This window comes from Coregonus lavaretus, assembly GCF_964263955.1.
Source record: "Coregonus lavaretus genome assembly, chromosome: 4".
Taxonomy (NCBI): Eukaryota; Metazoa; Chordata; class Actinopteri; order Salmoniformes; family Salmonidae; genus Coregonus; species Coregonus lavaretus.
This window is the reverse complement of record NC_139991.1, coordinates 11,358,145-11,372,661: the sequence shown is the minus strand read 5'-3', so window position 1 is coordinate 11,372,661 and position 14,517 is coordinate 11,358,145. Positions and strand designations below refer to the sequence as shown.

Here is a 14,517-nt window from a genome sequence, read left to right as displayed (position 1 = left end):
GTTATGTGGACACCAAGGAACTTGAAACTTTCGACCTGCTCCACTACAGCCCCGTCGATGTTAATGGGGGCCTGTTCGGCCCACCTTTTCCTGTAGTCCACGATAATCTCCTTTGTCTTGCTCACATTGAGGGAGAGGTTGTTGTCTTGGCACCACACTGCCAGGTCTCTGACCTCCTCCCTATAGGCTGTCTCATCATTGTTGGTGATCAGGCCTACCACTGTTGTGTCGTCAGCAAACTTAATGATGGTGTTGGAGTCGTGCTTGGCCATGCAGTCGTGGGTGAACAGGGAGTACAGGAGGGGACTAAGCACGCACTCCTGAGGGGCCCCGGTGTTGAGGATCAGCGTGGCAGATGTGTTGTTGCCTACCCTTACCACCTGGGGACGGCCCATCAGGAAGTCCAGAATCCAGTTGCAGAGGGAGGTGTTTAGTCCCAGGGTCCTTAGCTTAGTGATGAGCTTTGTGGGCACTATGGTGTTGAACACTGAGCTGTAGTCAATGAACAGCATTCTCACATAGGTGTTCCAGTTTTACAATCATCAAATATTTAGAAGAATAACTGTCTGAGGTCATTTGAGATATTCTTTATTTTTCACTCAGTTTCTATTCCCTGTGTTTCTTCACCATATCCCTCTATCAATCAATTGCTTTTTGATCATTAATATTAATATATTTTTCTTCTTCTTTAGGTTGCTATCCAAAATGTCCTCCTGCTCAACCCCTATTTGATGAAGATACAATGCAATGTGTGGAGAAGGAGCAGTGTGGCTGCTATGGCAGAGATGGAAAACACTACAATAATGGAGAAAAAGTACCGACCACAGAAAACTGCCAGACATGGTATGCCTTTAGTAATACAGAGAATTTTGGTCTTCCCTAAAATTGTGAACACCGTAACTGTGTTTGAATGTCAAGAATGAAAGTACAATTGTAAATGTTTATTTTTCCAAAGCTATTGTAATTCCGTGACAGTGGACTGCAAATACGATGAACAAGGTATGAATGGATCCTTCAACTAAAACAACAACACATAAATTATTTATTCACCATTCCAGTACCCTAAAATATATCTTACCCTTTCAGCTTGCACTTGTACCTACAATGGGAACAAATACCCCAATGGACATACCATCTATCACACCACAAATGGGCACGGCAGTTGTATCACAGCCGTTTGTGGGAAGAATGGAACCATTCACAGGGACATTTACCCATGTTCAACTCCAGCTCCAGCTTCAACTCCATCTGTTCCTAACTCTACTCCATCCTCTACATTGACAACAACTGTCTTTACTTTCTCAACACCCACAACTGGTGGGTACCTGAGACTGAGACTTGAATGACTGTGAATTAGTTGTTGTATGAAGTTATGTGAAATGTAAAAACTACAGCAGGTATCTTTTGCGATAAAAATGGCTAAGAACATTGCTAATTATGCACCTAAATTACATGTTTTTACACAATTTAAAATGGTTTGTTTGTTTTAAACTGTTATGTAATCCCTGTCTCTATAGAACCAGCCACAACTTCAACAGAGACAACACCGTATCCAACATCCTTTACTACAACATGTGGCTATCCATGTGTATGGTCACAATGGTTTGATACCACATTCCCTACACTTGGAACTCCAGGAGGAGACTCTGAAACCTACAACAACATAAGAGCAGAGGGACACGATATATGTGAGAAGCCAAGCAAGATTCAATGCAGAGCCGAGAAGTACCCAAATGTTAGCATAAGCCAAGTGGGCCAAGTGGTTCTGTGTAATGTTGCAGAAGGTTTGACTTGCAGAAATGAAGACCAGTCAGGCCCATTCCCACTGTGCTTTAACTACCAAGTTCGAGTCCTCTGCTGTAATGAAAATCTTTGCACATCTAAGCCTACAACTATTGCACCAACAACTGCAAGGCCACCTTTTGCAACACAAACAACTACAACAGAAACCACCTCCACTATATCAACAAACACATTGACTACAAAAACCCCTAATTGCACAGTTTGTGAGTGGTCACCTTGGTATAATGTGGACTATCCTCAATTTGGTCCTGGGGGTGGCGACAATGAATCAATTAAAAAGATTATACAATCTGGAAAATATATTTGTGAAAAACCAGTGGATGTCATGTGCCAAGCAGTGCGATATCCAGGGGTCCCATTGTCTGAATTAGGACAGAAGGTAGAATGTAATACAGAGGTTGGACTAATATGCCAGAACAAAGATCAAGGCATTCCTCCAATATGCCTTGACTATGAAATTAAGGTGAAGTGTTGTAAGACTGTGAAATGTCACACTACAACATCATTACCTATAAGTACACCTACTGTCACAACTACAACAATGTCAACATCCACATTACCTACAACAACAAGTAAACCAATGACAATCACTACTCCTCCAACCTCAACTCAACCTCTAACCACAACTACAACTCCTACCACTACTCCAACACCCACAACTACAATCTTAACATCGACTGCTCCACCTACCACACCAACAACAGTTCCGCCTAACACTACTCCAAAACCCACTACAAAGACCTCAACATCGACAGTTACATCTAAAACTAAAACAACTCAGCCTACCAGCCATACTCCAGCTCCAACCACTACTCCTACATCAACCTCAACAGGAGTAAAACCTACCCACTGTAGTGGTGAAGAAACATGTGTGTGGTCAGACTGGATCAACCTTGGTCAGCCAACCTCTGGATCTGAAGGTGGAGATAATGAATCCATTAAGAACATCATTGCTGCTGGTTATCACATTTGCTCATCTCCAGAGGCAGTTGAATGTAGAGCAAAACAATACCCTGGACTTCAGATCTCTCAGCTTGGCCAAGACGTGACTTGCAATCCATCCGTTGGACTGATTTGTAACAATAATAAGCAAGGTCTTCAGCAAAAGTGCTTTGATTATGAGATTCGAGTGAAATGTTGTCAATGTGGAACCACAACACACATCCCAACCACCACAACAACAACAGTTCCTGGAACCACTACTCCTACACCCACTACTACAACCTCAACATCGACAGCTCCACCTACAACAAAAACAACAACTCAGCATCCCAGCCCCAGTCCTAATACAACTCCAACCACTACTCCTACATCAACTTCAACAGGAGTAACAACTACCCACTGCAGTGGTGAAGAAACATGTGTGTGGTCAGACTGGATCAACCTTGGTCAGCCAACCTCTGGATCTGAAGGTGGAGATAATGAATCCATTAAGAACATCATTGCTGCTGGTTATCACATTTGCTCAACTCCAGAGGCAGTTGAATGTAGAGCAAAACAATACCCTGGACTTCAGATCTCTCAGCTTGGCCAAGACGTGACTTGCAGTCCATCCGTTGGACTGATTTGTAACAATAATAAGCAAGGTCTTCAGCAAAAGTGCTTCGATTATGAGATTCGAGTGAAATGTTGTCAATGTGGAACCACAAAACACATCCCAACCACCACAACAACAACAGTTCCTGGAACCACTACTCCTACACCCACTACTACAACCTCAACATCGACAGCTCCACCTACAACAAAAACAACAACTAAGCATCACAGCCCCACTACAACTCCAACGACTACTCCTACATCAACCTCAACAGGAGGAACAACTACCCACTGCAGTGGTGAAGAAACATGTGTGTGGTCAGACTGGATCAACCTTGGTCAGCCAACCTCTGGATCTGAAGGTGGAGATAATGAATCCATTAAGAACATCATTGCTGCTGGTTATCACATTTGCTCATCTCCAGAGGCAGTTGAATGTAGAGCAAAACAATACCCTGGACTTCAGATCTCTCAGCTTGGCCAAGACGTGACTTGCAATCCATCCGTTGGACTGATTTGTAACAATAATAAGCAAGGTCTTCAGCAAAAGTGCTTCGATTATGAGATTCGAGTGAAATGTTGTCAATGTGGAACCACAACACACATCCCAACCACCACAACAACAACAGTTCCTGGAACCACTACTCCTACACCCACTACTACAACCTCAACATCGACAGCTCCACCTACAACAAAAACAACAACTCAGCATCTCAGCCCCACTACAACTCCAACCACTACTCCTACATCAACCTCAACAGGAGTAACAACTACCCACTGCAGTGGTGAAGAAACATGTGTGTGGTCAGACTGGATCAACCTTGGTCAGCCAACCTCTGGATCTGAAGGTGGAGATAATGAATCCATTAAGAACATCATTGCTGCTGGTTATCACATTTGCTCATCTCCAGAGGCAGTTAAATGTAGAGCAAAACAATACCCTGGACTTCAGATCTCTCAGCTTGGCCAAGACGTGACTTGCAATCCATCCGTTGGACTGATTTGTAACAATAATAAGCAAGGTCTTCAGCAAAGCTGCTTTGATTATGAGATTCGAGTGAAATGTTGTCAATGTGGAACCACAACACACATCCCAACCACCACAACAACAACAGTTCCTGGAACCACTACTCCTACACCCACTACTGCAACCTCAACATCGACAGCTCCACCTACAACAAAAACAACAACTAATCATCCCAGCCCCAGTCCTAATACAACTCCAACCACTACTCCTACATCAACATCAACAGGAGTAACAACTACCCACTGCAGTGGTGAAGAAACATGTGTGTGGTCAGACTGGATCAACCTTGGTCAGCCAACCTCTGGATCTGAAGGTGGAGATAATGAATCCATTAAGAACATCATTGCTGCTGGTTATCACATTTGCTCAACTCCAGAGGCAGTTGAATGTAGAGCAAAACAATACCCTGGACTTCAGATCTCTCAGCTTGGCCAAGACGTGACTTGCAATCCATCCGTTGGACTGATTTGTAACAATAATAAGCAAGGTCTTCAGCAAAAGTGCTTCGATTATGAGATTCGAGTGAAATGTTGTCAATGTGGAACCACAACACACATCCCAACCACCACAACAACAACATTTCCTGGAACCACTACTCCTACACCCACTACTACAACCTCAACATTGACAGCTCCACCTACAACAAAAACAACAACTAAGCATCACAGCCCCACTACAACTCCAACCACTACTCCTACATCAACCTCAACAGGAGTAACATCTACCCACTGCAGTGGTGAAGAAACATGTGTGTGGTCAGACTGGATCAACCTTGGTCAGCCAACTTCTGTGTCTGAAGGTGGAGATAATGAATCCATTAAGAACATAATTGCTGCTGGTTATCACATTTGCTCATCTCCAGAGGCAGTTGAATGTAGAGCAAAACAATACCCTGGACTTCAGATCTCTCAGCTTGGCCAAGACGTGACTTGCAATCCATCCGTTGGACTGATTTGTAAAAATAATAAGCAATGTCTTCAGCAAAAGTGCTTCGATTATGAGATTAGAGTGAAATGTTGTCAATGTGGAACCACAACACACATCCCAACCACCACAACAACAACAGTTCCTGGAACCACTACTCCTACACCCACTACTACAACCTCAACATCGACAGCTCCACCTACAGCAAAAACAACAACTCAGCATCTCAGCCCCACTACAACTCCAACCACTACTCCTACATCAACATCAACAGGAGTAACAACTACCCACTGCAGTGGTGAAGAAACATGTGTGTGGTCAGACTGGATCAACCTTGGTCAGCCAACCTCTGGATCTGAAGGTGGAGATAATGAATCCATTAAGAACATAATTGCTGCTGGTTATCACATTTGCTCATCTCCAGAGGCAGTTGAATGTAGAGCAAAACAATACCCTGGACTTCAGATCTCTCAGCTTGGCCAAGACGTGACTTGCAATCCATCCGTTGGACTGATTTGTAACAATAATAAGCAAGGTCTTCAGCAAAAGTGCTTTGATTATGAGATTCGAGTGAAATGTTGTCAATGTGGAACCACAACACACATCCCAACCACCACAACAATAACAGTTCCTGGAACCACTACTCCTACACCCACTACTACAACCTCAACATCGACAGCTCCACCTACAACAAAAACAACAACTAAGCATCCCAGCCCCACTACAACTCCAACCACTACTCCTACATCAACCTCAACAGGAGTAACAACTACCCACTGCAGTGGTGAAGAAACATGTGTGTGGTCAGACTGGATCAACCTTGGTCAGCCAACTTCTGGATCAGAAGGTGGAGATAATGAATCCATTAAGAACATAATTGCTGCTGGTTATCACATTTGCTCATCTCCAGAGGCAGTTGAATGTAGAGCAAAACAATACCCTGGACTTCAGATCTCTCAGCTTGGCCAAGACGTGACTTGCAATCCATCCGTTGGACTGATTTGTAACAATAATAAGCAAGGTCTTCAGCAAAAGTGCTTCGATTATGAGATTCGAGTGAAATGTTGTCAATGTGGAACCACAACACACATCCCAACCACCACAACAACAACAGTTCCTGGAACCACTACTCCTACACCCACTACTACAACCTCAACATCGACAGCTCCACCTACAACAAAAACAACAACTCAGCATCTCAGCCCCACTACAACTCCAACCACTACTCCTACATCAACCTCAACAGGAGTAACAACTACCCACTGCAGTGGTGAAGAAACATGTGTGTGGTCAGACTGGATCAACCTTGGTCAGCCAACCTCTGGATCTGAAGGTGGAGATAATGAATCCATTAAGAACATAATTGCTGCTGGTTATCACATTTGCTCATCTCCAGAGGCAGTTGAATGTAGAGCAAAACAATACCCTGGACTTCAGATCTCTCAGCTTGGCCAAGACGTGACTTGCAATCCATCCGTTGGACTGATTTGTAACAATAATAAGCAAGGTCTTCAGCAAAAGTGCTTCGATTATGAGATTCGAGTGAAATGTTGTCAATGTGGAACCACAACACACATCCCAACCACCACAACAACAACAGTTCCTGGAACCACTACTCCTACACCCACTACTACAACCTCAACATCGACAGCTCCACCTACAACAAAAACAACAACTCAGCATCTCAGCCCCACTACAACTCCAACCACTACTCCTACATCAACCTCAACAGGAGTAACAACTACCCACTGCAGTGGTGAAGAAACATGTGTGTGGTCAGACTGGATCAACCTTGGTCAGCCAACCTCTGGATCTGAAGGTGGAGATAATGAATCCATTAAGAACATCATTGCTGCTGGTTATCACATTTGCTCATCTCCAGAGGCAGTTGAATGTAGAGCAAAACAATACCCTGGACTTCAGATCTCTCAGCTTGGCCAAGACGTGACTTGCAATCCATCCGTTGGACTGATTTGTAACAATAATAAGCAAGGTCTTCAGCAAAAGTGCTTCGATTATGAGATTCGAGTGAAATGTTGTCAATGTGGAACCACAACACACATCCCAACCACCACAACAACAACAGTTCCTGGAACCACTACTCCTACACCCACTACTACAACCTCTACATCGACAGCTCCACCTACAACAAAAACAACAATTCAGCATCTCAGCCCCACTACAACTCCAACCACTACTCCTACATCAACCTCAACAGGAGTAACAACTACCCACTGCAGTGGTGAAGAAACATGTGTGTGGTCAGACTGGATCAACCTTGGTCAGCCAACCTCTGGATCTGAAGGTGGAGATAATGAATCCATTAAGAACATCATTGCTGCTGGTTATCACATTTGCTCAACTCCAGAGGCAGTTGAATGTAGAGCAAAACAATACCCTGGACTTCAGATCTCTCAGCTTGGCCAAGACGTGACTTGCAATCCATCCGTTGGACTGATTTGTAACAATAATAAGCAAGGTCTTCAGCAAAAGTGCTTCGATTATGAGATTCGAGTGAAATGTTGTCAATGTGGAACCACAACACACATCCCAACCACCACAACAACAACATTTCCTGGAACCACTACTCCTACACCCACTACTACAACCTCAACATTGACAGCTCCACCTACAACAAAAACAACAACTAAGCATCACAGCCCCACTACAACTCCAACCACTACTCCTACATCAACCTCAACAGGAGTAACATCTACCCACTGCAGTGGTGAAGAAACATGTGTGTGGTCAGACTGGATCAACCTTGGTCAGCCAACTTCTGTGTCTGAAGGTGGAGATAATGAATCCATTAAGAACATAATTGCTGCTGGTTATCACATTTGCTCATCTCCAGAGGCAGTTGAATGTAGAGCAAAACAATACCCTGGACTTCAGATCTCTCAGCTTGGCCAAGACGTGACTTGCAATCCATCCGTTGGACTGATTTGTAAAAATAATAAGCAAGGTCTTCAGCAAAAGTGCTTCGATTATGAGATTAGAGTGAAATGTTGTCAATGTGGAACCACAACACACATCCCAACCACCACAACAACAACAGTTCCTGGAACCACTACTCCTACACCCACTACTACAACCTCAACATCGACAGCTCCACCTACAGCAAAAACAACAACTCAGCATCTCAGCCCCACTACAACTCCAACCACTACTCCTACATCAACATCAACAGGAGTAACAACTACCCACTGCAGTGGTGAAGAAACATGTGTGTGGTCAGACTGGATCAACCTTGGTCAGCCAACCTCTGGATCTGAAGGTGGAGATAATGAATCCATTAAGAACATAATTGCTGCTGGTTATCACATTTGCTCATCTCCAGAGGCAGTTGAATGTAGAGCAAAACAATACCCTGGACTTCAGATCTCTCAGCTTGGCCAAGACGTGACTTGCAATCCATCCGTTGGACTGATTTGTAACAATAATAAGCAAGGTCTTCAGCAAAAGTGCTTTGATTATGAGATTCGAGTGAAATGTTGTCAATGTGGAACCACAACACACATCCCAACCACCACAACAATAACAGTTCCTGGAACCACTACTCCTACACCCACTACTACAACCTCAACATCGACAGCTCCACCTACAACAAAAACAACAACTAAGCATCCCAGCCCCACTACAACTCCAACCACTACTCCTACATCAACCTCAACAGGAGTAACAACTACCCACTGCAGTGGTGAAGAAACATGTGTGTGGTCAGACTGGATCAACCTTGGTCAGCCAACTTCTGGATCAGAAGGTGGAGATAATGAATCCATTAAGAACATAATTGCTGCTGGTTATCACATTTGCTCATCTCCAGAGGCAGTTGAATGTAGAGCAAAACAATACCCTGGACTTCAGATCTCTCAGCTTGGCCAAGACGTGACTTGCAATCCATCCGTTGGACTGATTTGTAACAATAATAAGCAAGGTCTTCAGCAAAAGTGCTTCGATTATGAGATTCGAGTGAAATGTTGTCAATGTGGAACCACAACACACATCCCAACCACCACAACAACAACAGTTCCTGGAACCACTACTCCTACACCCACTACTACAACCTCAACATCGACAGCTCCACCTACAACAAAAACAACAACTCAGCATCTCAGCCCCACTACAACTCCAACCACTACTCCTACATCAACCTCAACAGGAGTAACAACTACCCACTGCAGTGGTGAAGAAACATGTGTGTGGTCAGACTGGATCAACCTTGGTCAGCCAACCTCTGGATCTGAAGGTGGAGATAATGAATCCATTAAGAACATAATTGCTGCTGGTTATCACATTTGCTCATCTCCAGAGGCAGTTGAATGTAGAGCAAAACAATACCCTGGACTTCAGATCTCTCAGCTTGGCCAAGACGTGACTTGCAATCCATCCGTTGGACTGATTTGTAACAATAATAAGCAAGGTCTTCAGCAAAAGTGCTTCGATTATGAGATTCGAGTGAAATGTTGTCAATGTGGAACCACAACACACATCCCAACCACCACAACAACAACAGTTCCTGGAACCACTACTCCTACACCCACTACTACAACCTCAACATCGACAGCTCCACCTACAACAAAAACAACAACTCAGCATCTCAGCCCCACTACAACTCCAACCACTACTCCTACATCAACCTCAACAGGAGTAACAACTACCCACTGCAGTGGTGAAGAAACATGTGTGTGGTCAGACTGGATCAACCTTGGTCAGCCAACCTCTGGATCTGAAGGTGGAGATAATGAATCCATTAAGAACATCATTGCTGCTGGTTATCACATTTGCTCATCTCCAGAGGCAGTTGAATGTAGAGCAAAACAATACCCTGGACTTCAGATCTCTCAGCTTGGCCAAGACGTGACTTGCAATCCATCCGTTGGACTGATTTGTAACAATAATAAGCAAGGTCTTCAGCAAAAGTGCTTTGATTATGAGATTAGAGTGAAATGTTGTCAATGTGGAACCACAACACACATCCCAACCACCACAACAACAACAGTTCCTGGAACCACTACTCCTACACCCACTACTACAACCTCAACATCGACAGCTCCACCTACAACAAAAACAACAACTAAGCATCCCAGCCCCACTACAACTCCAACCACTACTCCTACATCAACCTCAACAGGAGTAACAACTACCCACTGCAGTGGTGAAGAAACATGTGTGTGGTCAGACTGGATCAACCTTGGTCAGCCAACTTCTGGATCAGAAGGTGGAGATAATGAATCCATTAAGAACATAATTGCTGCTGGTTATCACATTTGCTCATCTCCAGAGGCAGTTGAATGTAGAGCAAAACAATACCCTGGACTTCAGATCTCTCAGCTTGGCCAAGACGTGACTTGCAATCCATCCGTTGGACTGATTTGTAACAATAATAAGCAAGGTCTTCAGCAAAAGTGCTTCGATTATGAGATTCGAGTAAAATGTTGTCAATGTGGAACCACAACACACATCCCAACCACCACAACAACAACAGTTCCTGGAACCACTACTCCTACACCCACTACTACAACCTCAACATCGACAGCTCCACCTACAACAAACACAACAACTCAGCATCTCAGCCCCACTACAACTCCAACCACTACTCCTACATCAACCTCAACAGGAGTAACAACTACCCACTGCAGTGGTGAAGAAACATGTGTGTGGTCAGACTGGATCAACCTTGGTCAGCCAACCTCTGGATCTGAAGGTGGAGATAATGAATCCATTAAGAACATAATTGCTGCTGGTTATCACATTTGCTCATCTCCTGAGGCAGTTGAATGTAGAGCAAAACAATACCCTGGACTTCAGATCTCTCAGCTTGGCCAAGACGTGACTTGCAATCCATCCGTTGGACTGATTTGTAACAATAATAAGCAAGGTCTTCAGCAAAAGTGCTTTGATTATGAGATTCGAGTGAAATGTTGTCAATGTGGAACCACAACACACATCCCAACCACCACAACAACAACAGTTCCTGGAACCACTACTCCTACACCCACTACTACAACCTCAACATCGACAGCTCCACCTACAACAAAAACAACAACTAAGCATCCCAGCCCCAGCCCTACTACAACTCCAACCACTACTCCTACATTAACTTCAACAGGAGTAACAACTACCCACTGCAGTGGTGAAGAAACATGTGTGTGGTCAGACTGGATCAACCTTGGTCAGCCAACCTCTGGATCTGAAGGTGGAGATAATGAATCCATTAAGAACATCATTGCTGCTGGTTATCACATTTGCTCATCTCCAGAGGCAGTTGAATGTAGAGCAAAACAATACCCTGGACTTCAGATCTCTCAGCTTGGCCAAGACGTGACTTGCAATCCATCCGTTGGACTGATTTGTAACAATAATAAGCAAGGTCTTCAGCAAAAGTGCTTTGATTATGAGATTCGAGTGAAATGTTGTCAATGTGGAACCACAACACACATCCCAACCACCACAACAACAACAGTTCCTGGAACCACTACTCCTACACCCACTACTACAACCTCAACATCGACAGCTCCACCTACAACAAAAACAACAACTAAGCATCCCAGCCCCACTACAACTCCAACCACTACTCCTACATCAACCTCAACAGGAGTAACAACTACCCACTGCAGTGGTGAAGAAACATGTGTGTGGTCAGACTGGATCAACCTTGGTCAGCCAACTTCTGGATCAGAAGGTGGAGATAATGAATCCATTAAGAACATAATTGCTGCTGGTTATCACATTTGCTCATCTCCAGAGGCAGTTGAATGTAGAGCAAAACAATACCCTGGACTTCAGATCTCTCAGCTTGGCCAAGACGTGACTTGCAATCCATCCGTTGGACTGATTTGTAACAATAATAAGCAAGGTCTTCAGCAAAAGTGCTTCGATTATGAGATTCGAGTGAAATGTTGTCAATGTGGAACCACAACACACATCCCAACCACCACAACAACAACAGTTCCTGGAACCACTACTCCTACACCCACTACTACAACCTCAACATTGACAGCTCCACCTACAACAAAAACAACAACTCAGCATCTCAGCCCCACTACAACTCCAACCACTACTCCTACATCAACCTCAACAGGAGTAACAACTACCCACTGCAGTGGTGAAGAAACATGTGTGTGGTCAGACTGGATCAACCTTGGTCAGCCAACCTCTGGATCTGAAGGTGGAGATAATGAATCCATTAAGAACATCATTGCTGCTGGTTATCACATTTGCTCATCTCCAGAGGCAGTTGAATGTAGAGCAAAACAATACCCTGGACTTCAGATCTCTCAGCTTGGCCAAGACGTGACTTGCAATCCATCCGTTGGACTGATTTGTAACAATAATAAGCAAGGTCTTCAGCAAAAGTGCTTTGATTATGAGATTCGAGTGAAATGTTGTCAATGTGGAACCACAACACACATCCCAACCACCACAACAACAACAGTTCCTGGAACCACTACTCCTACACCCACTACTACAACCTCAACATCGACAGCTCCACCTACAACAAAAACAACAACTAAGCATCCCAGCCCCAGCCCTACTACAACTCCAACCACTACTCCTACATCAACTTCAACAGGAGTAACAACTACCCACTGCAGTGGTGAAGAAACATGTGTGTGGTCAGACTGGATCAACCTTGGTCAGCCAACCTCTGGATCTGAAGGTGGAGATAATGAATCCATTAAGAACATCATTGCTGCTGGTTATCACATTTGCTCATCTCCAGAGGCAGTTGAATGTAGAGCAAAACAATACCCTGGACTTCAGATCTCTCAGCTTGGCCAAGACGTGACTTGCAATCCATCCGTTGGACTGATTTGTAACAATAATAAGCAAGGTCTTCAGCAAAAGTGCTTCGATTATGAGATTCGAGTGAAATGTTGTCAATGTGGAACCACAACACACATCCCAACCACCACAACAACAACAGTTCCTGGAACCACTACTCCTACACCCACTACTACAACCTCAACATCGACAGCTCCACCTACAACAAAAACAACAACTAAGCATCCCAGCCCCACTACAACTCCAACCACTACTCCTCCATCAACCTCAACAGGAGTAACAACTACCGACTGCAGTGGTGAAGAAACATGTGTGTGGTCAGACTGGATCAACCTTGGTCAGCCAACCTCTGGATCTGAAGGTGGAGATAATGAAACCATTAAGAACATCATTGCTGCTGGTTATCACATTTGCTCATCTCCAGAGGCAGTTGAATGTAGAGCAAAACAATACCCTGGACTTCAGATCTCTCAGCTTGGCCAAGACGTGATTTGCAATCCATCCGTTGGACTGATTTGTAACAATAATAAGCAAGGTCTTCAGCAAAAGTGCTTCGATTATGAGATTCGAGTGAAATGTTGTCAATGTGGAACCACAACACACATCCCAACCACCACAACAACAACAGTTCCTGGAACCACTACTCCTACACCCACTACTACAACCTCAACATCGACAGCTCCACCTACAACAAAAACAACAACTCAGCATCTCAGCCCCACTACAACTCCAACCACTACTCCTACATCAACCTCAACAGGAGTAACAACTACCCACTGCAGTGGTGAAGAAACATGTGTGTGGTCAGACTGGATCAACCTTGGTCAGCCAACCTCTGGATCTGAAGGTGGAGATAATGAATCCATTAAGAACATAATTGCTGCTGGTTATCACATTTGCTCATCTCCTGAGGCAGTTGAATGTAGAGCAAAACAATACCCTGGACTTCAGATCTCTCAGCTTGGCCAAGACGTGACTTGCAATCCATCCGTTGGACTGATTTGTAACAATAATAAGCAAGGTCTTCAGCAAAAGTGCTTTGATTATGAGATTCGAGTGAAATGTTGTCAATGTGGAACCACAACACACATCCCAACCACCACAACAACAACAGTTCCTGGAACCACTACTCCTACACCCACTACTACAACCTCAACATCGACAGTTCCACCTACAACAAAAACAACAACTAAGCATCCCAGCCCCAGCCCTACTACAACTCCAACCACTACTCCTACATTAACTTCAACAGGAGTAACAACTACCCACTGCAGTGGTGAAGAAACATGTGTGTGGTCAGACTGGATCAACCTTGGTCAGCCAACCTCTGGATCTGAAGGTGGAGATAATGAATCCATTAAGAACATCATTGCTGCTGGTTATCACATTTGCTCATCTCCAGAGGCAGTTGAATGTAGAGCAAAACAATACCCTGGACT

The 14,517-nt window shown here is 44.2% G+C and overlaps 1 protein-coding gene across 1 annotated transcript in view; it reads left to right on the top strand.

Annotated features, from left to right (window-relative positions):
• The window catches only part of LOC311128574 (mucin-5B-like), a gene marked incomplete at both ends in the record, with an annotated part of 86,530 nt that extends 84,151 nt beyond the window's left edge, over nt 1-2,379 (top strand). Inside the window, 3 exons of the mRNA XM_084160760.1 lie at nt 693-854; nt 1,518-2,182; nt 2,320-2,379. Of these exons, the coding sequence (XP_084016886.1) occupies nt 693-854; nt 1,518-2,182; nt 2,320-2,379 (887 nt within the window). The remainder of the gene's footprint in view (nt 1-692; nt 855-1,517; nt 2,183-2,319) is intronic.
• Between the last annotated feature and the right edge of the window lie 12,138 nt (nt 2,380-14,517).